A 26,649-nucleotide genomic window follows, 5' to 3' on the forward strand; every position below is an offset into this window, starting at 1 on the left:
TTATTATTTAATGGGGTGGGACCCACATTAAATTAAATAATAATAATAACGTATCCCACATCGGATTGTTTTAAAAACTGAAAGAAAGAATTAGTTATAAATAAAGCTCAATTCCTTCAGTTATTGTATCCCAAAATCAAAAGCTTTTTAGCTTTGATAAAAAGAGAGTGCATAGAAAAAAAGAGTGTATTTTTTTCTTGAGTGCGGGAATTCTCTTGTGTGAGTTAGAGAAATTATTTTCTCGGTATACTCGGGTTGGGAGTGTGAGAAATATTGAGTGTATTGGTGTATACACTTGTTGTAATATTTCTTCCGGTTATAAAAGTTGCAGTGCTCCGTGGACGTAGCCTATATTGGGTGAACCACGTAAATCTTTGTGTTCTTGTTGGTTATTTTATTCCGCATTTTTGAGTACTATTATCATCGTGATTGGCATCGCTTCGGAGGTGTAATTCCCCAACACATATTTAATTTTATATCAGCAATTTTTTTCCTTTTTCTGCAAGCTCATAATCACTAGGTGTATCTATTTATTATGCTTGTTTTCTTTTATTAATAAATATATTGATAATGCCTCCGTAAAATCAATGAATCATTATCTACGTACGATTATATATCCAAAGATATATATCGTATCCTATTGAAATAACTTAGTCTTTCAAATTTAAATATTTACAATGCCAAGTTTCAAGATAAGCTAAGATAAAATATAAGGAAATTAATTACCATGTTGATAATTTTTTTTCTCTCTCTTTAATTTCCATATTGAATCAATTTTTAAAATTTTTATTAGATAAAATATGAAACAAAATCAAGAAATTACTAAATCACTTCAAGAAAATCTTAAAAGATTTATACAAAATCCCTAAAGACCTGAAATTTCCTAGCATAAGCAGCGAGTCTAATGAACAACACACACTACATTCTTGTATACATATTTCTACATATATCAAAGGAACCCCGACAAAGCGGCCATTAAATCGAACCATACAAATTCCGTGAAGAACATCATTTTCTTTAGTCGGCGAGTCTCGAAACCATGATGAGGATGGAAGAAAACGTGGATGAATGTCACCAAGGATTAGAGTACGAAACTCCGGTCTCGAGAACGGAAGCAGTCGATGATAAAAAATACCATACCATTAATTTTTGTTTTTCTTGCAATCCCGTGTACATCTATATGATGAGATCACATGATAATAGGCATGTTGATTTCATGAGCTTCGAAGAGTTGCCCACCATCACGAAATCGATCCGTGTGGACATGCAAGATTTCGATAACTGGAAAGAAGCGTGTGAAAAACTGGATGGACTGCTGACGGATTATCCCATGACCTATCAAATGCGTGAAGAACTGATGAACTTCGCGGTCGATACCGCAAAGAGTATTCTTGCCTCCTCCGGCCACCATGTTCTTGATCTCCATATCCCTTTTGAAATCATTCACGAGCATATTTTCGAGGAGAACAATGCCACGGACGACGGTATTAGTTCATGTGACGTTTACGGGAGTTGCGCGATTTGTCTCGAAGATTTCTACATGGGTTGCGAAGGACTATGCATGTCGTGCTCTCATGTATTTCATGGAGATTGCATCAAAACATGGTTCAGGACTAGCCGGTGTTGTCCTCTTTGTCGTTTTGAGTTGCTGACAAGCGAATGAAATACCATGTAGTAGTTTTTTTCTCTTTTTTTTTTTGGTAGAATTTGTTGAAGAAATTTGCAGTGGATCGATCATCCTGGTTAGATTTCTGAATGTACATGTAAAAGAATGAAGAAAGACATGAATTACTCAATAGATATATGGTTTTGGACCACTTGATTATTTGGAATGTCATATAATAATTATTTGTGTAAGTTCTCGATAAGTGAAAATTTTAACAAGGTTGACTTAATGCGAAGGAGTAAACTAAGGGAGGTGTGATCAGGATTTGGTCATATTGACTCGAGTGTATTTGTCTCTTTGTAATTTTCATCGTCAAAATTAATTATGATACCCCATAGGTCCATCAGGGTTAGGCCCATACCAGATTTATGGAAGGCCCATCACGGGTCCAAATACTCTCCTATAAATATCAGGTTTGAGTGTTCAGTTCATTCAATATATTATTTTTCAGCAGCACCTTTAGCTGTTCTCCACTTATATCCACAGTCTCTGACTTGAGCGTCGGAGGGCTACGCCGGGACACCCTCCCAGCCCCTTTCTAACGGTCTTATTCATGATATCAGGCTCAGGGTAATTTCGAAACATGCGTCTGGACTAGTATCAGATTATTACCCTTATATCTTTCAATTTTTAGCAATTTTTGTCGGGAATACTAATATAGTAATTTATAACCAGTAACACATAAGATATGTCATCTTGAAAAGAGTTCAAGGCCGTGGCAATTTGAAAGGGGATTAGTGTTTGCAAAGAATTCTTTGTTGTTTAAGATCAACGACAGAAATCCTAGCTCTTTGTTGTTTCCGGTGGCTATTACTATCGGTATTTGTAATTGGTTATTGGTGTTGTGAAAAAGTGAAAATTTACGGTAAAAAGTAAAAATCTCAAACTTTCAAAATTATCACACTACACACTTTATAATATTTTTCTCTCAACTCAATGGTGATTTTCTTCACAAATGAGAGATCTATTTATAGAAAATTTTTACAAATAATCCAAAAATAATTACATCATTACCTTCATCATCACACACAAATTTCAATATTCAACACCTAATTTTCAACATTCAAATATTCAACATTCAATATTCAAATATTCAATATTAAAATATTAATTTTCAACAATTGGATAGTATTTTTGAATTATGTGAGATAAATTATATTATTGTTACTAAATGTTTTTTGAATTACCAAACATACCCCTCCCCATTTGCCACCAAATCGCTTGGCCCATAAGTTGGCTTATTTGTATGGGTCATATTTGGAGGCCCATTTTAATTGGGCATTCTCATCATTATAAATGGGCCTCCATGCCACCCCATGTCGAAGCCCATTCTTCACTAATTTTCCTATTTGGTACAAGATTAGTAGAAGGTGACAGACTCAATAATTCACATGAAGATTTTCTCTTAATTTATTTTGTAAATGAGGTATTTCTCAAATTAATTAATATAGTACAAATTTACCATTACTTTTTCATTGCACCCCTATAATTCTTATTTCATTCATCTTTGAATTAATTTTAATTTTAATTTTAATTTTAATCTTGGGTTATTCGAGTTTCATCCGACTAATCTTTCTTGGTGCTATATGTCATTTTCCCATGATTCGAATACGGTCACAATTTATATATATTTGGAGCTTTCTATCAACCCTTCTTCTAAAATTCCTCTATCCATAAAATCAAGAAGAATGGATATAAGACCCTGTCCAGTGTGATTTATTTAACAAACTTGATTTGCATATTATTACGTTAGTTCGAGTTTTTACCAAGCATGCATAGAATGGTAAAGTTCACGTGTTCTCACGTCATTTTAAAAAAAAATTGGATAAAATTTATATATGTATTATACGGTTACCAAATACCAATCCACCCAATTCGGTTCTTGTTCCATTTAATATAATCCATTGTCAATATTAGTCGCTTCAAAGTCAAAAAATTATAATTTTGATTGTTTCCCAACTACTTGATATTGCTCATAATTAGACATTCGACATTTTGACCTTTTTTTTAATATAATCAAATCCTAATAATTAATGCATATATCTAAGTTATTTATAAGAATAACAGATCACGAAAATTACATGGACCCTACAAAAATAAAATTAAAATAAAACCACAAAGCCAAATTTTTTATTAAAAAAAAATCAGAACACCAAAAAACCAATTAAAAGAGAGAAAAAAATTATTTTATTACATACGAATTTTTTTTTATAAAATAATAGTTTTGATACTTCGAAAATTTTTCTTAGAAATCAATATGTATCATTTGTAATCTACTTTTCTCTGATAATTAAATGAATAATAATCTTTAAAATAATTAAATGAATAATTATCATTTAAATCATGATTAAATGAATAATCTTTGAAACAACTCATAGAACTACGAATTTGTTGTTCGAAAATCCAGATGGAAGGTGAATCATATTCATAAATTTAATTGTGATATAATAGACAAAGTAAATGTAAAAAATTCCAAAAATCATTCTACGAGACGTTGACCGAGCTACACAGGGTTTCGGTTCTCTAACTTGTAAAAATCCGATTCTAATGCAATATATATAAATGGCACGATATAATTATCATGTCAACATTCTAGCGAAAATCGCGCTAAATATACAGAAGAAAAGAACGATTACACTAAGATAAAATTTTGAGAAAGGTAGAGTACTGCACTATTTTAGAATTTTATCGATTAAACAGTAAACACATCATCTTGTCTGTAAATTGTTTCGATGTCCTTTAACTTAGAATATATCTTATTTTATTAATAATTTAGGAACAAAAAGAAAGAGACAATTCGGTAGAGACCAAAAAGAAAAAATTGAAAAGTAAAAGGATTGGGTAGTACCAAATACCAATCCATTCATCGCTAAAGTTGTCTACCTCTTCCGACAAACTTCGTTTTGCTGTGTCTGAATAGAATCTCTCATTCTGTACTGGTAAATTTTATAATAAGATAAGAAATTTAATGCATATGAGAATTTTTACCATACTGCATGCTACTTAATATATCTAGTCTATGACGGATGAGGCTTTGGTATAATTGTTAATGTTGGATCAAGAAATTTTATGTTTTGTTGTCAACAAATAATTAAGACGACAAAACTGACCTAAACGAAACTGATCTAGTCGAAAAAAACTGATATGGTCATAAACTGAAATAGTTCATATCATATTATCAGTTTACTCACTGAGTTTCAAAGATTTCAGTTTACTAGAATCAATTTACACAAGCTGACAAAACTGATCGCAATATTGTACAATATAAAGCTAACCGTAAGTTTGTCAGAAATTTGTTGACATTGAGTAAAAAAAAAGTCAACGGACACAAACCAATTGACAAATTTTTTTGGTACAGAAACTATATATAGAGAAAAAATTCAGCTGAACAAAGGTGATTCCAACTATTGAGAAAAATCAAATGTTCAAGCTTTCATCTTAACAAAACTCAATAAGATTGGTACACTTTCAAAAAGTATTGTATCTGATCATTTAAGGATCATCAAATGCTAAGATAATATTGTAATTTATTACTTTCGAATAGCAGTTTGGATACTGTTTATTAGAGTAGAGATTTGCTTGGAGTTTCAGTTTGGCAATTTTTAAGTCTAAACTAAACTGGGATCTTGTAAATCATTTATATAATCCAAAGTCTTCTAGTGTGAGTTTTCCAAAAGGAAGAAGTGGTGATGTAGGAAATTGAGTCTCTGAATATCCAGAAACATATATGTCTACTTTCACTGTCAGTTTACCTTTCAACTGATTTAGACAACCTTGTTTGTGATTTGTTTTAATATATCAGTTTGACTTTTTTACGCACTTATTTGTTAATCAACTGATATCGACACTCGAGAATATATAAAAGTTAGTTGCCAACCCAGCTAAATTAACCAAAATTGTTAAGCGTTTATTCAACTCCTCTTCTAAACACTTCACCCAATCCTACAAGCTAAAGTTGAAGCTCTGAGACTGGTTGGTCTCAAGTTCGAGTCATGTTGATTGCGGGTAGATTTTTTAATTTATTTAGATAAATTTAGTTGTTTATTTGTACTTTTTTGCTCGAGATAAGCAAGTCTTTGGGTTCATGCTCAAATCTTGTTAATAATGCGAGCAGTTACATTATATTTTTATTGTCCGGAACAATATTATACTTATATTTCTAAAAAAATATCTAATCTAGTAAGGGTTCGCTTGGTTTGTAGGATGTGATAATTGAATTATTAATAATTTGATTGATAAATGGTTGATATGATAAGATATATAATTAGAGGGATATATAATATCATGTGTGGTGTCAAATTAGTGAGATGGATAAAATCATGATAAATATATTAATGACCAAAATACCCTTCATCTTAATATTTAATTTAATAACCATTAAAGTTTTTTCCTCCCCAAACCTACAGGATGTCTTCCGATAAATCACAGACCAATTGAAAACCCTCTCACTTTTCTTCGTCCCTGAAGATTGAAAGCTGAAGCGAGATCCGTGAAAGATTTTTTAGGATTTTTTAAACTATATAAATTCTCACTACAGTAGAAGAACACACCAAAAAAACTACAACATAACATTATTCTTTTCTACAATACATTCTTACCAGAAATTGAAAACACAAAAACATAAATCGCTCACAAATCTACTATCAAAGGCCCAATGTAACAGATCCAACATCAGTAATCACACGTAGCTTAAAAGATGTAATTAATCGAGTTTTACCTTCGAATAAGCAACAAAATCTTCAGATCTATAATAGAAATGAGGATTTCGTACTCTCCTGTCGATTTCGAATTTCTTCAGCACTGGTCAATGGCAAGAGTGTACTGATGAAGAAATTGAGAATGGCGTAAAAAAGACACAATTGCAAATTTGATTTTTAAAATCAGGGGTATTTAGGTCATTACTCTTTTGTGGTGTTGTCGGATAGTTTTTATCTTTCTTTTATGACTGGATCTCTTCTCCAACACAAACAGTGAAAGCTGTCTCAGAAATAGTCAATCTCAAGTTTAAAAATCAAAGCAAACAAAATATTAATAATCTATTCAACCTTAATACCGCTAACCAAACCGGGCGTAAATATTTCAAATAAAGCCAAAACAATAGTAATATTTATATCATTCATGTGTCGGCTAGCTCTCTTACGTAAGTTGGCATAAATGAGATTTTGGTTCTTTAATTAATCAAAATTGAATGGAAGTGCAATAAATTTAACTTTGCATTTTTAAAAACTTTTGTGGGAAATTTCATTGATCCTCTGATATTACCAGAATTATTCAAGTATTCCGACAAAAAAAAAATTGTAAATGCAAAAACGTTAAATATATTGGATATTCCTACAAAGTCAAATTTTAAATAATTACCCTACTAAAATCTTTGTAAGTCAACTTACAGAACGATTTTAAAATTTCTCCCAACCTCAAGCATGATTATGCCACTCGGTCTAGATATATTTTTGAACTCATCGAGCTTAAATGTTATAGTGTTAAAAATGAAAAGAGGAAGAGATCCAGTTTTTATTTAAATATAAGATTTAGTGTTCAAAATGAAAATAGAATAAATATATCAACAAGAATCGAATTTACAAATGGTTTGAATAAGTTCATTAACATTTATAAATTGACATAATATAATTTTTTAAATATAAATTTGTTATAGCATTTAAACTTACAAATATATTATTTTAAAGTGTATATTTTACCGCAAAAATTAGAAAAATAGAAATGATAAATATAAGTGTAAACGTTTTCCTGTAGAATGCAAATTTTATATAATTTTAATTGTAAAATATTGAGTTTTAAAATATTTGATTTTAACACTAAAAAAAAACTAAAATGTTTCTACACATACATTTCTTTTGTAAATCGTTAGATTATATTATTATAATTATTATTGTTTTTATTATTATTATAATAAAGAAAAAAATTGAGGATAGAATTCCGTTCACCAAGAGTAAAAAATCATAATAAAATTAAAATAAATGACACATGTGAATTTTTCATATTAGCCCAAATATTATATGTATATGTAGATGTAAGTATGCAATAGATCAAGATTCTAAAAGAGTAAAACTGACGAGTTTGTATTTAATGCCTGTATTTTATTTCAAAAAACAAATGAATTTTGTCTGCATATTCAGGACAAGTTTCTTGAATTTAATTATTTGGCTGTCTCGAGATTCACTATTATTCACGACACAAATTAATCACAAACTTTTCCAGATCTAAACATATATATATAAGCATGTTGGTTTAATCACTCGTATAATATATGAAAGGAATATTTTTTTTATTTTGTCAAATTGATATTATCAATTTAAAATTTTGTCTTACTAGATTATAAAATTTTGTTTGATTTATTTCTAAATGATAAGATCTTACTTGATTTATCTCTAGATATTATATGATTTGTTTTAAAATATAATTTTTTATTTTTAAAATATTTTATTCTTATTTAAAAGAGTTTTAAATTTAATGAAAATCTGTTTCCATATTTTCTAGTACTCTCTTATGAAATTGATTTTAGGCCAATCATTAAGTATAAATATGGAGTCCCTTATACCCGTGGAAGGCCTTTTCGGTGTGAGTCTTTTCGTGAGAGGCTTCAGGAAGGTCAGTAGGAGGAGTTCTTTCATAGAAGAAAAATATGAGAGCCGAGCTTATTTTGATGATAAGTTTTTGTGTGATCGAGTGATAACTTTGTGCAGCTGCTGAAGTTTTTCATGTGATCTGTTGATCACTTTACACAGCTGGTGGAGTTTTGTTTTAACATACACAAGTTCAGTATTGAAGATTTTTGTGTGAAGAGTTTGTGTGATTGATTCACATAATCACCATGTTACTGATTAATGTTGACGACACTCAAGAACAATACTGCGTGAAGTGTTTGGTGAAAACTGGTTTCTTTTGGTTTTAATCAATACGATTTTTTGTTTCATGCATCTAGTATTTACTTTGAGTTTTTGATGCATTTTAATTCCTTGGAGGTTGAAGGAATTTGGTTTTGTTATTTTCACTCGTATTGTTTTGTATAAACGATTTATATATTTTTCTAGTGAATTTTTGTCATGAGGCATTGCACAAGTTTTTAGACTTGTGCATAATTTAAATATGGTCCCTATTTATTCAAGTTATACTTGTGTGTTAAATAATTAATTTATGCTGCATGTTGTGTGCTCGTGTTGACAACACCATAGCACAAAACTAACTTCTTATGCACACAATATATTAATTTCCTTTACTTTTATGATCAACAAGGTCCTTTCAATATATATTAGTGATCGTCGCACGTAATTATAATTTAATCATGAGGAGGAAAAAATATTTTAATAAAACTGATAGGGGTAGTATTTTTTTCACTATGAGTTGATATCGAACTCATTTCTCTCTCTTACTCGCAATATTTATATCAAAAATAGTTTTTATTTGAGACAGTCTCGCATATCTTTATTCATGAGACACGTAAACTCTACTCATATTTACAATAAAAAGTAATATTTTTCATAGGTGACCTACATAAAATATTGGTCTGACAAAATTGACATGTAAGAATGTCTTATGTGAGTTTTTGTGTTATACAAATACATTATACGTGGGTGATATTTTGAATTTAAAAACTACAAACATAGTAGAATTATTGGATGATAGTAATTCGATCAATTATTTAATTTCAATTAACTGTACGTGACAATCAGGCTTTAAGATACTTTTGATGTTCACAATACATTAATTTCAATTAATTGTGACAATGAACCAAAGAAAATGACACTTGTATACATGATAATAACATGAATTAGATTAAGTGAAAAAATGCACATCACATCCATAGCTTAAACGCATATGAAAAACACCATTTAACAACAAAATTTTAAGCTAATGAGTCTAATATACGTAAACTAACTAAAAAAAACTTAGCTTATTTTGCACTTTTCCACTTTTCGTAAGAGTATTGATCCGACGCAAAAATATGAATGTCCCATATCATATTAGCAATGTCAGCATTTCTATTAAAAAAAATGACTACTATTGAAAAAAAAAATCAAATTAGTGGACACAAACTTATTAAAGTGTAACCATAATACCAGATATACAAGGTTAATTTGTGTTCTTTAACAAATTTTAATAATGAGATTGGATAATACTTGGCATCCTCCTGACATTAACTTAAAATCTGCAAGTTAGTCTATGTTCATTGGAGTAATCCTCGTTATATTTTAATATTAGATCACATGAGTTTCTCACATATTATCATGTGTTAATGTTATAGAGTATATTTTTCATAAGACGGTCTCACATATCTCTATTCGTGAAACAGATCACTCGTGTCCATATTTACAATAAAAATTAATATATTTGACATAAAAAATAATATTTTTCGTAAATGACTCATATAGAATATCTGTTTCACAAAATTGATCCGTGAGACCGTCTCACATGGGTTTTTGTGAATGTTCTAAGAGCTAAAATTTCAGAGGAAAGATAACACTCCAGCTATAGCCGTAGGATATAAAAATTCAAAAATGCGATACTGAATTTATCTTGTTTGATAATTTAATTACCAAGTAAAGAAATAATATTTTCTAATTATGAAATATAAAATATGTTTGGCCAATATTTATGCCATGCATAACGGGTCAAATTTGAATTCAGGGTTGCGTTGACGTTGTTTGAACCGTTGATTTTACCGACAATGGACGGTCTCGATGTGCGTTGTTTTTGGTGGGATTATTTAACTAAATGACATTTATTTAACTATGAATTTGAAATTTAACTTTTTAATTTTTTTTATTTTTCTTTTAGTATTTGTATTCCTGAATATTTGAAGATTATTTTGCAATTTTTTTAAAAATATTTGACCAAATTCAAATTTCAAATTATCCCCATCTTCTGTTTGAGTATGAACACCAAGAAAACATGGTCTCATCACAATACCCGGAAGCTCACACTTCCTAATTCTATTTAATTCTCTGTCAACTTTAGCTGGCTTTTGGCATATATATAAAAGATTTTTTAATTATTTTTTCGGTTATTTCAAATATATAATAAAATTTCTATATTTATTTATTTTTCATTGAATAGGTCTTTCATAAGACTGTCTCACGGATCTTTATTCGTGAGACGGATCAATCATGTTCATATTTACAATAACAAATAATATATTTGACATAAAAAATAATACTTTTTCGTGAATGACTCATATAGAATATCTGTTTCACAAAATTGACCCATGAGACCGTTTCACAGGAGTTTTTGTTTTTTTCATTAGTTTACCTCTATTAAAAATTTTAAAAAATGCAAAACTATTTTTTGAATAAATTAATATTAAATGTAAAAAAGCAAACAAAAACTATATATTTGGTATGAAGAATACACTAAGGATCTCTTTGGTAGCCACGATAAGAGAATGATTATTAAATAATCATCCCTTATCTCATCTTTGGTTCATTTTTAATTTAACATGGATGCCCTTGATTATGATTGAAAGCCCTAATTATTTATGTTATTTGTGTGATTAAATATTCTTTCTCAAAGGTGTGATAATGTATAATTTTTGAATAGTGATAATGATAAGATTGTACATTGACAATAATACCCTTGAATTGTTTTCTTCAATATAATATGAAAATTAAAATTAGTGAAAATTTAATAATTAATATAATATTTAAATTTTTATTATATTTTTTTATAAATTAATTTCATATATTTTTATTATTTTCAATCATTTTAAAGAAAATAAATTGTAATGCAAATCTATCTTAAATTAAATTTTTATAAATTTTTAATCTTGTTAATTAATTTTTTTTATGAAAATAAATATTTATTAAATTCTAATTTATTTTGTTTAATGATTACCGTAATATTTTCAAATATATTTCTAATAAATATATTTAAATTAGTTTTAATAAATATAAATTATAATTATAAATATTTAATTATCTATCAAATTATTTTAAAAATATTTATAATTATTTTAAAAAAACAATAATATTGTAATTATTTCTAAACTTTATTTAACATTAACATTCAAAATATTATTGCTATTTTAATTATTAAAGTAAATGCATATTTATAAATTTATTTTTAATAAATATATTTAAATTAATTTTAATAAATATAAATTATAATTATAAATATTTAATTATCTATCCAATTATTTTAAGAATATATATTTAACTAACACTTAGGGCATTTTGGTCATTGCAATAAATTTTACAAAATTAATCAATCATTTTAAAATCATACCAAACACCATGTTATTTATCCCACCATACTATTAATCCATATCTCTCATTTTTTAATCACTCTAATTACTAATAATTTACTTATCCCATCACACGTACCAAACGGAGCCTAATTATATTAGTCGACCTATTAATGGCGTTCAAAGGCAAAAAGAAAAAACATATTTCAATTAAACAATTGGGTTGGAGGTGGAGGCAGTCTTTGTTAATCACTTGCCTACACGGATTGGATGCGGATATATCTAGAGTTATATCTCATATATTTATTTAAATGTATTAATTTTGAAATAATATTTAAAAAAATATTAATATATTTATATATGTAATTAAAGTAATAATTTGCATAAAAAGATAAGAATACAAATATTTATTATTTCATTAAAGAAAAATTTATTTTGAGAAATTTAAATCTACAATGACATACACAATAATTATGAACTATACAAGTATTTACAATTTTTTTTGTAATTCATTAAATTAAATAAGTAAATATTATGAATAAAAATAAAAATAATTATTTAAAGAGAAAGGAAATATCTTAAATTCGCTACAATATATATATATATTTTTAAAAAATACTAACAATACTTAAAATGTTAGAAATCAATAGTCTAATTAAATTGTTTGTCGACGTATTTACAAAAAATTACTCAATGTATAATTTTTTTACCTAAATTAGTTTGACTTAGTATCTGTGAGACGGTATCACAGATTTATATTTATGAGACGAGTCGACTCGATCTATATTTTGAGTGCAAATTAATAATTTTGATATAAAACAATATTTTTTCACCAGTCAGATGGGGTAGAAGATTTGTCTCATGAATTGACTCATGAGACGATCTCATAAAGTTTTTGTAAATTAGCTTTAATATTTCTTATATTTAATAAAAAAATGAATAAAAAATATTGTATATTTATATCAATATTTTAAAAAATTATTGATGATATATTAGGTATTTTAGAGTAAATAAATAAAAATGAAATGTATTTTTTTTTAAATGGAGTTTACTTTTAAGTGTTTGCATTGATAATATCATTTTATTTAATATTGGTTACTGTTTTTGGATTTTGTGTTATCATTATATATTAGTTTTTCATGTTCTCTAAAATATTAAATAAATTATAAAAAAAATTACATAATATTATGTTTTTCAACTTTTTAGTAAAAAATATCATCGGGAATTTTTGATATATCAATTGTCCATATATCGAAATCATTATTATTATTATTTAATCAGAATTTTAGTATAAATATTTTTAAATTATTCAAAATAATAATAAAAATTTAATCAAAATTTTCATCTAATAAATGATTTTTTTTGAACAATATTTATTTATTCTTTTAAATTTTTATCATTAATATTTAAAATCAATCAATACATCGAATGCAATGATAAATAATTCAATTTGACGACATGATTATTATCTTTATTCAAATATGATCTCAAATGATATAAAAAATATATAAAATAATTAAATATATTTATTATATCAATAATTTTAAGTAATTATTTGAATATTTGTACTTACTAATTTTATTAATATCTCGTGCATCGCACATACTGGGACAGAGCCAATGAAGACGAGTGAGTGAGACTGTCCTCCATCAAATTTTAAATTTTATTTAAAAATAATTATATATTTTTTTTCACATCTTCTTTAATATTTGTTCTTATCTATTAATTTTTATTTTCTAGCTCTGTTCTTAAGCGATATATTATCAAAACTAAAAGAAAGGGTAACTAAATCATCAGGTCCAAGGCCCGTGCAAATGGGGTTGTGTGATTGGCTCCAGCAACAACTATTAATTATTTATTTGTTCTCGTTTTACGCATGGATTTGATTATCATAAAAGTCCAAGAAAAATTACTTAACTAATGAAACCGACATAAAACATAAGATTGCATATCATGAATCTTAAATCTTCATCTACAACTTAGAAGTTGCACTTGAACATTAGGTGAAATGCAAAAATTTGTGTGAGACGATCTCACGAATCGTATTTTGTGAGACAGATCTCTTATTTGTATCATCCATTAAAAAGTATTACTTTTTATGCTAAGACTATTACTTTTTATTGTGAATATCGTTAGGGTTGACTCGTCTCACAGATAAAGATTCGTGAGACCGTCTCACAAGAGAGCTACTCTATATAAAATCATTAATTTCACTCGGTTCCTCGGAACTTTTCACACAAAATCAAGAACCAATTCTTCTCATTACTTTCACCTTATTACACACACACACACACACACGCACACACATTCATTTGAAACTTGAAAGCTTTCTTTTTCTCATGATTTTCAAGAGTTTTCAGCACATTTTCTTGAAATCAATCCCCTCTTCCAACCTTCTGGTCAAAACCTCTTTCACTGAAACTCTGAATTTCGTCACGGGCACCGAGCTTGATACTCCACGACAATGGAGAATTCATGGATCCACTTCAGATTCTTGGTTTCTTCATTGATTTTCTTACTTTCATTCCCAGTTTCGAATTCCCAGCTTGCTCCGACAGAAACCAGAATCCTGTTACAAATCCAGCTGCTTCTTGAGTACCCACCAGTTCTTCAACAGTGGAATAACTGGACCAACTTCTGCGTTCTTCCCCCAAGCCCTTCTCTTACAATCACCTGTTCAGACAATCATGTGACTGAATTAACGGTAGTCGGAAACAGAAGCTCTCCTTCTCAAATTCCCCGGCTCTCTCCTTCGAACTTTGCGGTTTCTGATCAGACTCTTTCTGCAAAGTTCTCACTGGATTCGTTCTTCACTGTTTTGACTAAACTCTCTGGTTTACAGAGACTTTCACTGGTTTCTTTAGGATTATGGGGACCATTGCCTCCGAAAATCAACCGGTTTCGATCCCTTGTGGTGCTGAATATCAGCTCGAATTTCATAAACGGAAGCATCCCGGGATCAGTCTCCACTTTCCAAGGATTGAAAAGCCTTGTTCTGAGCAAAAATCTGCTCAATGGGAGCGTTCCAGATCTAAGTAGCTTGTCGGTTCTTGAAAACCTGGATTTGAGCAACAATTTTCTCGGCCCCGAATTCCCATCTCTAGGCCTCAATCTTGTACTCATTTCAATAGCAAATAACTCCTTCAGATCTGAAATCCCTCGAGATTTGAACAAAATGAGCAGACTCCAACTCCTCGACGCTTCATCGAACACACTCATCGGGTCAATCCCTTCTTTCCTGTTCTCCATGCCATCCATCCAACACATCGAACTCGCAAAAAACCAGTTCACCGGAGCACTCAAAGCGGACACTTCCTGCGGTACGAATCTCACTTTCGTGGACATCTCGAATAACCTTTTGGTCGGGAAACTTCCCTCTTGCCTCGCGCCAAATGCTGGAAACAAGACGGTGATCATCATGTTCAATTGCCTGTCGAATACAACATCGAAGTACCAACGGCCTTCTTCTTTCTGCCGAAAAGATGCATTGGCGGTTCAGCCGCCGGCGAGAAGCGGGAGGAAGGAATCGACGCTGAAACTGGGGATTGTGCTTGGGATCATCGGGGGAATTGTGGGGATCTTGGTGGCATTAGGGTTCTTGATTCTTGTGATCTTGAAGAGAACACAGAGAAGAAGTTCGGGTGGCAAGAACAGATGCGACAGCTTCGTGATCGAGAAAACTTCAGTTCGCGGTTCTCCCATCGGAAGTAAGTTTTCTAATTACTATCTCGTTTTTCTTCAATTTCTTGAAACATATTCATACATGTTATTGTCATTTAAATTTTTCCTATATTTACTTTATTTTATATTTGTCATATGTAATGATGTATATTCATTTTTGTCATATGATCATTGTACGTTTTTTTTAATTATCTACATCTATTTCACGAGAGTCTTTAATAATATTGTTTTGTCAAATTATATATATATATATTTTTCCGGAAAGAAATTTGTTATAATTAGATTTCGAGTTTCAAATTTAAGATCTTGATATAAGTTATTATTAATGCATTCGTTTTTTAAATGGTATTAATCTTTTAAACATATCTAATATATGATATTCATCTTTTTATTTATCTGTACGAAAAAAATTCTTATCAGACTGTCTCACAAGTCAATTTTGTGTGACGGATAACAACTCAATCTAAATCATGAAAAAAATTATTTTTTATATTAAAAATATTATATTCGTCTCACAAATAAATCAACTCTTATTTTTAATTATAATAATTTATTTTTGTATGCCCTTATAGGTTTATATATTGTGACTATTAGATTTTTATATTTTGAGTGGTTCATAATCTCTCAGCAGTCGTATTTTTATTCTTATGCATATGCATGTTGAGACATATTCAATTTGCATGAGTAGTCAATTTGCCTAAAAAGGTTTATTAAAGATTTTTTAAATCTTTTTTGGAAAAGTAGGTTGGAACATTATTATACGAAAAAATGGATTTAAATTTATTTTTATTTTAATAATTCCGAATAATTTTTTAATGTTTCTCCATCCAATTAGCAAATCCCAAATCAAATTTGTATTAAAAAAATATTATAATCCCTGAGAAAAATGTGGGACATGATCTAATTAATTAGATTTTGGCATTAAATTATTCAAAAGATATACAAGGTGATAATCTGAATAATTTCCATCGAACTAATTTTATTTCTCAATTCCTTATTAATTAGTTTGTGCTTTTATTATTCGATATTTAATTGAATTTAGATCATTTATGTTTGTATTATTCTCCAAATTCAAAATCATACAATATTCAAAATTATATGAAAAAAAAAATAAATTTTTGTATTGAATAAAAGATTACAGTTAATATTGTGATATGAGAATGTGAGAGCATTTATTCAGGGCATGTGCCACAACCAATGAGGATGACATCACTAGGACTTCCACCTTATCACATCTTCACACTCGAGGAAATGGAAGAGGCAACAAGCAACTTTGATCCATCTAGTTTAGTAGTAGAAGGATCACAAGGCCAGGTAAGATATATTCATCTACTCAAAAATCAATCTAGAGACTAACCGAAATATCCCTTTTCGCCCCCATCGAATTCTCGGAAGAGTCGAACGATTATGGTGAGCGGAAACAGTCTAGAATGAGTTACATGTCTCATTTTAGCTTCACAAGCAAAGTGGTCCAAGTATGGTTTTTTATATTTTAATAAAGTGGGAAATGTACATCTCGACTCATGTTAGAAATCACTTTGCTTATTCAATATACTTTTACACTGTATATGTGATTGGGCAATCATTTTCACAGCTCTACAAAGGGTGGCTTAGGGATGGAACAGTGGTCCTAGTGAAGTGCCTAAAACTGAAACAGAAGCATTCATCACAAGCTCTGCAGCAGCACATGGAGACAGTCGTGTCGAAGCTAAGGCATCGTCATCTGGTGAGCGTCTTGGGGCACTGTATCGTCACGTACCAGGACCATCCCAACACAGCTAGCACAGTGTTTATTGTGCTTGAGAATATTGCATGTGGCTCATTAAAGGATCACATTTCAGGTATAGGACTTTGCCTTTTTAAGGAACTTCATTTACTCATGTCTGAATCTTGAATAGATTAAGCACTTGATGAATTCACTACTGGCAGATTGGAGGAAAAGAGATGTCATGAAATGGCCACAGAGAATGGCTCTCACACTGGGGATTGCAAGAGGGATACAGTACTTGCATACCGGAGATATCCATGGAAACGACCTGAAAATCGACAATATCTTGTTGGATGAGACCTTAACCGCGAAAATAAGCAGCTATAACATAAACTTACCTTCTAAGGTGCGTTCATTTGCATTCCACAAGTCACCCAAAACTATCGCCGTATTTAATTGATCGTGACAACATTGAAAGAAATGGCATGTTTTCTTTCTGTAATCTGTTCTATTCTTGGAACAGGTTGGTGCAGAAAGCCCTCTAAACGGACAAGTTAACTCAAATCAATTGAACAGGCAACTTTTTCCAAATTTCATGTATAATTTTTGTTGCCCTTCCCAAAAAGAAACTGTGGCCCTTATTTACTCACAATAATTGCATTTATCTGCAGTCAAAATCCAGAAAAAGAAGACATTTATCAGCTAGGGGTTATCCTACTTCAAGTTATCGTTGGCAGACCTATAGATTCTCAAAGTGAAATAGATGACCTGAAATTTCAGGTAATGCAACCATTACTCAATTTTTTGTTCCATTTCCCTCGTACTTCATTCAACTTATCTTCATTTTTTGTGTTACAGCTCGAAAGGAGCTTTGCCGATTCACCATCTAAACTACGTGATATGATAGACCCGTCCATACGTGGGACGTTTGCGTACGAGTCGCTGAAGACAATGGTGCAGATCACCTTAAACTGCCTGTGTAAAGATCCGAGCGGGCGCCCAACCATAGAGGATGTGCTTTGGCACATGCAGTACTCAGTTCAAGTTCAAGAAGGGTGGACAAATAGTGGAAATCTCAGCGGAAACCTTAGTGGAAATCTTAGCACAAAGCTGTAAACTAATGCTGCAGTGTTTGTAATTAGCTTTTATCTGTTCCTTACATCATAAAATTAATGTCTTATAAATCAAATTATTCAATGGCTAACCAAAAATGCACTTGAAAAGAAAAACATTGGTGTTGATAGACTGATGCCTGAAGATTACAGACTGGAACAACAATGTATAGACAATGTATAGATTGACTGCACTCAGACGTCTTACTTATTCAATATTTCTTTAGCAGCAAATCCAAAGTAGTCATCGAAGAAGTTTGGAGGTTCTGTGATAAAACACGAAATAACATCTCTCAGCGTGATTACTCCGATAACTTCATTGCCCTGGCCTGAGACGACGTAGACTCTATAAACTGCCATGTAAGCAAGTGTGTCTATTACAGAACCAAGTGTTGAGTCGTGCTTGCACGTTATCGGTGTTGCAGTCTTCCCAACATTGTTGGTTGCGGACGCAATAGTAGTGATGAAGTCCTTGGCAGTGAGCTCCCTGCAATCCACACGGAGTTGTTTTACAATGAAAGACCAGACCCACATAATTCAGGTCAAATGTTTCTATAATTTTTACCGGAAACTTGCAAACAGCTCAGGTTTGAGTAACAAGAAGCGAATATCTCTAATGCTAATGTTGCCAATGATTTTCATGTTCGGTCCCTCAACGACCGGAAGACCTCCAATCTGTTTATCTTTCATTTTCTTGAATGCTTCTAGGATTAAGTCCTCGCTTTGCACACTTACAACCTCATCGATGCATTTTAGGAAAAAGGTCAGCTCGAGCGCAATGTAAGCCGACTGAAAATCAGTTTAATATAAGCAGTTACCTGATCTGAAGACATGAAAGGAAGTCCCAAAGCGGATATAGGATGACAAGTGATGCCGTCGAACCAGTCCCTGCCTTTGCATTCTTGGAGACCATGTATAACAGCCGATTGAGTTATGAAGTTCTTGACAGTCGGGCTGCCCATTTCAATAACAGGTACGTTCCGAAGCCTATATTTTGAAAGCAACAGCAAGACACTCAACATTGAACTGTCTGTTGCCACAGGAACAAAAGGCGCCCATCTATAGGATTTCAAGATCGACCTCACCTATAAGATTATAACCCTACATTAAATAGCCTCCCCAACTTTTTAAAATACAAAATTACTATCGAGCTCAGTTACCTCCTTCAAGCTCGAACTCCGAAAAGTAGTCCCTAAAATGATACCAGTACGCACAAGATTTATATAATTTGTGAAGTTAAGCATAGATTTTTTTTTTTTTCTAGCTACACATTGGTTTCGACAAAGGTGGCTCATGCATAAAGAGGCTCTTTAAGGTACGCATAATTCAACCTTCTATGAAAAGTGAATTCTAACAAAATTATTTTGTTGGTTCGTATTAAAACCATTAATTTACCATGGTCGACTTAAAAGGCTCTTCGTTTAGTAGAACCTTGTAAAAATCTTCTCCTAGCTTATCCGCTGCGGTGGGGGCGTCTTTTCCCATTCCTTTATCTGCAGCCATGCCTCCCACCACGGCCGCCCCAACGGCAGCTGCGGTCAATCCAGCAACGGCAAGAGGACCCGTTGCCCCAAATGCCAGTGCTCCAAGAGCACCAGCAGCACCAGTACCAATCCCTGCAGCAGCCGCCGAGCTAGCAGCTAGGGCAGCTGCAGCAAGTTCTGCATTCTGTAGCACCCAAAGAACGATGGCCGAGTAATCCACGATTCCCAGATACCTTTCTCTCCAATCCTTGCTGTTTGTGGCATCGGGATTTACCACGGGAGCCGATAAAATGTTGGATTCCGACAATATCTTGACAGCATCAAGAACCGTAGTGTCTGCTACAATCTCTATAACTGGCAAAAATGTTTCAGGGAAGATAAAATCAGACTACAAAATCCGATATCCGGCACTTGTACATGAATTAACTAGTATCCAAAATGGATCGGTCGCGAAACTTTCTGACGCCTTAAGGGCCTTGATTACCTTTGCCTCCGGGAACTTGGGGAAATGACGAAACCCGAATATGTGCAAACGCAGATGTTAGAGATTCCTGCAATGAGGGAGACAATTTCTTCCTGCTCTGTATCGTCTCAAAGTACTCATCGCAGCTCTGAACATTATCCTCACTCCTAGATTCTTGCCCTTGCGCCATTTCTACCACTACAAGGCAACAAAAATGGGATATTTACGTCATTACGTGACATAGATTGGAGCAATTATCTAAAGACATCAATCTATTCGTGGCTTCCGACAATTTAAACTCGGTTGTTCTTTCTCTCTAATCTGAATATAGAAGAAACGGTGCCTGGATTATTACATTTACGTCATTACATGAGGTTACAATTTTCACTAAAGCTATATATATAATCATTCGGATAATATGACATACCCCACCAAATGAAATCTGGGATTCTTTCATAAAAATCCATATTCACAGATGAAAGACAATTAGCTTCTAATCCAATCGAATCGCGTCAGATTAACAATGTTGAATAAATAAATATTCTAATTTCATGATAACAACATTAAAAAAACAAAAAACCAACAAATTAAGGACCTTTGTATGATGAAATCTCAATTCAAACCCTGAATCTGCTACCTGTCTGTAATTTTCTTGTTCAGGAAAAGAAGAAGATCGAGCTGCAGCTTAATTTGTTATATGGAACTCAGGTGTATCTGCCACCTGCAACAGAATACATGCACGTGTCAACTTTTACTTATTTATTTGAAAATAAACTATTCGAATCAAAAGTGAAACCAGAGTTTAACCGAATCGATAAATATGATTTCGGTTATGGTTCGTTTTAATTTAGTTAAGATTTGAACTAAATTTTATTTCTTTTAGTTTGAAATTAAGTATGGTTCGTGTGATGATAAAATTAATTAATAATTTTATTTCATAATTATATTATAATTTATCATTTTCGAGCAAAGTGAATTCGCATGTCTGGACCGAAGTCACATTGTTCAGATGAACCATATACCCGAGTTAACAACTCATTATTCATTGACTTACTAACCGGGCCAAAGCTGCGTTGTCCAGTGAACTCAATTTCCAGTACGATGGTGTCACGCCCCGAAACCGAGACGTGCCATCGGCGTCGTTTAACAATTTAAAATCGTATAACAACAAGCCACGTAGTACATCAAATAGTCAAAAGTCAGTATATTACATAAATCAATAATCGTCTTTACAATGCGATTAAAACGAAATGCGGAAGCGTAAAACATTATAATATAACTAAAGACGGAATAATAAGACTGGTCTTGAATTGAATTGGCTTTATCACCATCCTAAAAAATATTATTGTTCTTTATCTTCGATTTGTTCTTCGTTCTTATCTGGGTTGGGAATGTAAGGGGTGAGTATTTGGGAAATACTCAGTAAATGGTGGTCGATCGGGCATAACGAATATCAAAGTTATAATTATACGAATACGTTATCATAATTTCAATCATAAGCATGTTGAAGCGAATACGAACAAAATACAAACATAGCACTGAAAATCATCTCTTTTGCATAGTTTACTGATCAGTCCCCTATATGTTACTCCTCTAAGGGACGAGGCCAAAAGAACGGTTATTATAACCCACCGCATTAGGGCCTTAAACAAAACATATCAAATATCGGAATTTCCTTGCCATTTCTAATTCGAATCATTACAGTGTATTTCAAATATTTCAAACATACTTTCAAATATTATAACTAATATCAAACAAAAAATTGTTCAAAAATTTTCATAACAAATAGGAACGAATATATCATGCCGATTGAATTTCAAGAAACATACATAATGTATTTTTAAGCAAATGTGGACATACTTACGAAGAACGAATATGTTGATATATTTATCGAGTAGTACACTTATGAAAAACAAGTGTACATAATAGTATTGCAACAGCCTACTTACTTGATGATAATCTTCAAAGATTTGAGGGAAAGACAATTAAAATTCGGACACGAAAGCTGCTGGATTGCGTCGAACCGGACAAGAATTCGGCTGCTGCGGTGCTTCGAAACTGGACAAGAATGAGTTGCTGAAATGCTGCTGGAAAGTGTGATTTCTCCTACCCTTTGGCCACTATTTATAGGCTCATGGAAGGGAGGTGAAAAGGCTACCATTACAACCATGTTTATGGCCTTTTTAATGGCCTTAAACACTATTAACATGTTGTTATGGCTCTTCAAATTTCTCTTTGAATTCATGGCTTGAACTCTTCGAACTCCTCTTTGAATTCATGGCTTGAATGTGTTTTTAATTCATGATTTTGTGTGTTAATTCTTTGGGTCTTCATAGATGGGCTTCAATAAACAGTCATTCATCTATTTATTTACGGTAATTCATTAATGTTTAGAATTTTAATAGTATCCTTACAGTATCAAACATGTATTACAATATGACAAGTGTGAAGTTCAATAAAATACAATATCTAATAAAGAGAAAGAATATTTTATCATAAATGTCAGGCCAAATGCCAAAAGTTATATAGAAATAAATTCGGAAATAAAATATCACATCAACGACTTACTTAATAGCTTGCTTTTTTATTTCGATTGCTTCAATAATCCTTAGAATGATAATTTTTGTGATATTATGAGTATTATAAGGCTATTAGATATTCGAGTACCTTAATGTTCAAACTTTTAGTCAAAATTGAGTTTGATATTATATAATATTTTTCAAGAAAAATCATAATAATTTGAAATCATCTCCAAAAAATTTGAAAAGTTTACAATAAGTGTATCTTACTTAGTTACAAGGAAAAACATAATAATTTGAAGCCATCAAAAGGTTTTGGTGGCCGGAAAAATGTGGTTTTCTTGAATGTTTCTGTTTTGGAACTTTGGTGTACTAGATATCATGGTGAACAACTTTTATTTTATATTTATGTCCAAAAACAAGGTGCATTATAGTACAATGTAAGCATCAAAATATTTCCTAAACCTATCCAAAAAAACAAGTGATAGAACTTTGGTTTTCAAAAATAATTCATAATAAATTGTATACTAACTGAAAAACTCTGAAATTTGGATTCAAAGCCCAAAATCAGTACAGAAACCTTCGGCCATAGATTTTAAAAATGACACAGCACGTAATGTACATGCGCCACCTTGCCGGATTGTCGCCGTGCTCCAGCTACCATGCGAGGCCGAAAATTTTCCGACAGATTACTCTTGTTGCATTCTACAACTTTTGTGTTGAACTTTTTTCAAAATTTCTAGCTGATCTTGCCTATATTGTATTTTTCCGACATGGTTTTCAACAGTATTAAGTTGTCAGAAATTACGACTTCCCGCGACTTTTTGAGTGATATTTATAAACTAGGTAACATATTGAACAACTTTTATTATATTTGGAAGATCAAAAACAATATGTAAAACAGTAAAATAAAAAATCATGAACATTCAACTTGTAGATGATAGTTTTTCTTTTTGATTTTTGTTGATGATATTGATACACCTCCAGTACATATGGACTTCTGGGTAGGAGAGGAGTGGTATGTATTTTTTTCAGAATTTTTAGAGAAATTTGGATTTTTAGGTGAATTTATTTCCTAACTCATTCTCAATCACTCAATATTCACTCCACCATCATTACTTTTCTAGTACTAAATGCACGAAACTATCATTGTTTCTCGTGGTTTGAAGTGTTCAAGTATGCATATTTGTGTGGAAAAAATTTACAAAATGTTGACAAGTGATGTTATAATTTTTGACACCTGGTTAATGTTAATTTGATTTGATCATCCAATTGCTATTTTTTCATGGGTTATCTGCCACAAATAGATAATTTCCTAGGTGTATGTTTTATATATTTATTTCTTTTTATTCTCTTATAATATATTTGTTATTTGTTTATTTCTTTAGAATGATTGATTAACTTTCTATACACATGAGGTATTCACAGTTAGATGGATCTTTGGCTCAAGACCATGTGTGGCATCCACCGTTACCAAATCAGTTGCGATTGGATGTTGATGCTGGTTGTTGTGAAATCATGAATAAATTCAGTGTTGGGGTGGTTTTACGGAATTCGGTTGGGGGAGTAGTGGGAGCAAAGGCTTGCCTTGTTAGACTTTCGAGTTCAGTGAAGGGGGCGGAATTTATGTCTATTCGAGAAGGAATTGACTTTTGTCCACGTTACAGTTTCAGGAATGTTTGCATTTTTTCAAATTCAATCCAGGCGGTTCAGACAGTAACCAAACCTGGCGAAGATCGTGGCCCAGATGGGTGGATCATTATGAAAATCAGATCTTGCTTGGAATCTTCGGATTTTATATCACTTCGACATGCAAAAAGAGCGTCGAACAAAGCAGCTCATCATCTAGCAACGGAAGCTATTAAGAATGATGCTATTGGGGAATGATTTAATTGTATGTTTTCATCAACCTTTATGAATATTGTATTGACTGACACTTTGGAGATGAATTAATGGATATGTGTGATTTANTTAATTTAATATATATGAATAAATTAATAGGTTTAATGGTATAAAATAAAGTTAGCTATGTATATTAGAATCCCTTAAATTTTAAATTTAATCTAAGGTTAGAAAATTTTAGGAACCGAAACGAACTGTAGGTCATTGATCAGTCATTTTCACTATTTCAAAAGCCAAACACTAACCCAAGAAATGATAGTCGACAAGGAATTTCATTAATAAAAAGTCGTTTTGATCTTGTAGAATCTACAAACAATATTTCAATGAAAAGAATATCATGCAAAAAAATTAAAATAAAATTATATTATAAATATGTAATATACAAAATTCATTGATTACGTTACACATACAACTCATTTTCCTTGTCAGCCGGCATAACTAACAAATCAAAAGCAAAAAAAAAAATAATAACTTTCGAATTTTCATTCAATATCTATTTGATTTTTTTTTTTAATTACTACATCAGGAAACTTTTTTTCATCAGTTAATCACGAGCTACAAGATAACCAATATGTGCTAGCATCCATCTCAAAATCTACCATGCTAAGTTGCAATCCACATATCCATGAGAGCTTCACGTAGACTCGTAAGGATTAGGGCAGGCAAAATCTTCTAAAATCTCAACTCATCCTGGATCTCGTCTCAATTTTGCCCAGAAAATATCATGACCTGCATTTTTCCGACCTTAGTTTCGGGGATTTTTCCGATCCCGATCAATGTCAGGAAAAAGATTTGACAAATAACCTTAACTCGATGGAATTCCCATCACGATACGAAATAATATTATTGATAATTTAATATTTTATTGCCCGTACACAAATTAGCCAATCTTTTTAAAGGGGCTAGCCCATATATGATATTTTTATGGTTAAAATTAAATTGTTAATTAATTCATTCCAATAAATAAAAAAAAATTCTTATTCTAGCTCATCTTAAATATATATTTTAAAAATAATATTATATAATGTAGCCTTTGGTATTTTAAAAATTCTAAAATACCTTTCATTTATTTATTGTAGTCGTAGATTCATTATTTGCATATGGATAAGATATCTTATGTGATTTGATAAGTTAATGGTAAGAAGAATATCTTGTCAGAGTAAGATATGTGCATTTTGAAAACGTGTTTCCTCAGTTGCACATGTCATGTCACTGTTATTACTCAAAGATATATCACATCGTCATTGAATTCATTAAAACTCTCGATATATCAATGATTGCAAATTTGATCTAGGTATATGAGTTGAAGGGACTATACCCTAACCATAACTTAAGATTTTTGTAGGTACTATTAGTGATACCTAGAGGATCATGGAGAGGTGTTACTAGGCGCTCTTACCATGATTCGATGGATGCAGTCAGCCTTGAGTTCTGACATTCTTGATCAAGAGGTTGATAAAAAGAATGAGACTAATCAGGGTAAGATCGAATGAGAATAAATGTTATTATGAATCACATGAAGTGTTGATCTCACGGCTAGCTAGGGGTGTTCATCGGTCGGTTCAGTTCGGGGTTCGGTTTTAATTTCGGTTTTCGGTTTTACAAATACATAATCCGATATCCGAACCATTTTCACCGGTTCGGTTCAGTTTTCGAAATGGTTCAGTTATTTTGGTCGGTTATTTCGATTTTTGATACAATTATTTAAATTAATGAGATAAATATATTGTAAAATATAATATATTATCTTTTTATATGATTTCTTAGTAAAATATTTAACTATAAAGTCTAAATGAATTACATAAATAACAATCAATTAAGTATTTTTCAAAATAATTCATCATTAACTAATATCATCTCAAAAAATATATAATAAAAATAAAATTATTAATTTAATGAAATTTCGATTTTTTCAGTCG

The 26,649-nt window shown here is 31.2% G+C and overlaps 4 protein-coding genes across 6 annotated transcripts; 3 read left to right on the top strand and 1 right to left on the bottom strand.

Moving 5' to 3' along the window:
* The first annotated feature begins 1,039 nt into the window (after window positions 1-1,039).
* On the top strand, window positions 1,040-1,663 carry LOC140964692 (uncharacterized). The gene has a single exon (XM_073424563.1). It carries the CDS (start codon window positions 1,040-1,042, stop codon window positions 1,661-1,663), a length of 624 nt encoding a protein of 207 aa, XP_073280664.1.
* Window positions 1,664-14,184: 12,521 nt separating this feature from the next.
* Window positions 14,185-18,496, top strand: LOC140964374 (probable LRR receptor-like serine/threonine-protein kinase At1g14390). Of its 2 annotated transcripts, none has more exons than XM_073424081.1 (7): window positions 14,185-15,568; window positions 16,723-16,856; window positions 17,137-17,383; window positions 17,472-17,656; window positions 17,774-17,847; window positions 17,922-18,030; window positions 18,109-18,496. In XM_073424081.1, the coding sequence occupies exons 1-7, from the start codon at window positions 14,326-14,328 to the stop codon at window positions 18,364-18,366; spliced, it is 2,250 nt and encodes a 749-aa protein (XP_073280182.1). In that variant the 5' UTR covers window positions 14,185-14,325; the 3' UTR covers window positions 18,367-18,496. The 2 variants fall into 2 exon arrangements, with proteins under 2 accessions (XP_073280182.1, XP_073280183.1); XM_073424082.1 differs by having other exon boundaries at window positions 17,774-17,826.
* On the bottom strand, window positions 18,364-21,028 carry LOC140964375 (SNF1-related protein kinase regulatory subunit gamma-1-like). 2 transcript variants are annotated; one of them, XM_073424083.1, is made up of 6 exons: window positions 20,905-21,028; window positions 20,331-20,507; window positions 19,758-20,200; window positions 19,181-19,447; window positions 18,928-19,100; window positions 18,364-18,849 (listed from the first exon to the last, which is right to left on the bottom strand). In XM_073424083.1, exons 2-6 carry the CDS (start codon window positions 20,497-20,499, stop codon window positions 18,567-18,569), a joined length of 1,335 nt encoding a protein of 444 aa, XP_073280184.1. In that variant the 5' UTR covers window positions 20,500-20,507; window positions 20,905-21,028; the 3' UTR covers window positions 18,364-18,566. The 2 variants fall into 2 exon arrangements, with proteins under 2 accessions (XP_073280184.1, XP_073280185.1); XM_073424084.1 differs by having other exon boundaries at window positions 20,331-20,501; window positions 20,905-21,013.
* A 3,213-nt stretch (window positions 21,029-24,241) lies between these two features.
* Window positions 24,242-24,715, top strand: LOC140964693 (uncharacterized). Its single transcript, XM_073424564.1, has one exon. The coding sequence runs from the start codon at window positions 24,242-24,244 to the stop codon at window positions 24,713-24,715; it is 474 nt and encodes a 157-aa protein (XP_073280665.1).
* The last annotated feature ends 1,934 nt before the right edge of the window (window positions 24,716-26,649 follow it).

The sequence above is a fragment of the Primulina huaijiensis genome, chromosome 18 (assembly GCF_012295235.1).
Source record: "Primulina huaijiensis isolate GDHJ02 chromosome 18, ASM1229523v2, whole genome shotgun sequence".
NCBI lineage: Eukaryota > Viridiplantae > Streptophyta > Magnoliopsida > Lamiales > Gesneriaceae > Primulina > Primulina huaijiensis.

Coding starts and splice junctions, on each gene's coding strand:
- LOC140964374 (XM_073424081.1), top strand. CDS start 14,326: ATGGAGAATTCATGGATCCACTTCAGATTCTTGGTTTCTTCATTGATT. Junction 16,857..17,136: donor TAGAAGGATCACAAGGCCAG/GTAAGATATATT, acceptor TCATTTTCACAG/CTCTACAAAGGGTGGCTTAG. Junction 18,031..18,108: donor TAGATGACCTGAAATTTCAG/GTAATGCAACCA, acceptor TTTGTGTTACAG/CTCGAAAGGAGCTTTGCCGA.
- LOC140964375 (XM_073424083.1), bottom strand. CDS start 20,499: ATGGCGCAAGGGCAAGAATCTAGGAGTGAGGATAATGTTCAGAGCTGC. Junction 20,201..20,330: donor CCAAGTTCCCGGAGGCAAAG/GTAATCAAGGCC, acceptor CATTTTTGCCAG/TTATAGAGATTGTAGCAGAC. Junction 19,448..19,757: donor AGCCTTTTAAGTCGACCATG/GTAAATTAATGG, acceptor ATAATCTTATAG/GTGAGGTCGATCTTGAAATC.
- LOC140964692 (XM_073424563.1), top strand. CDS start 1,040: ATGATGAGGATGGAAGAAAACGTGGATGAATGTCACCAAGGATTAGAG.
- LOC140964693 (XM_073424564.1), top strand. CDS start 24,242: ATGAGGTATTCACAGTTAGATGGATCTTTGGCTCAAGACCATGTGTGG.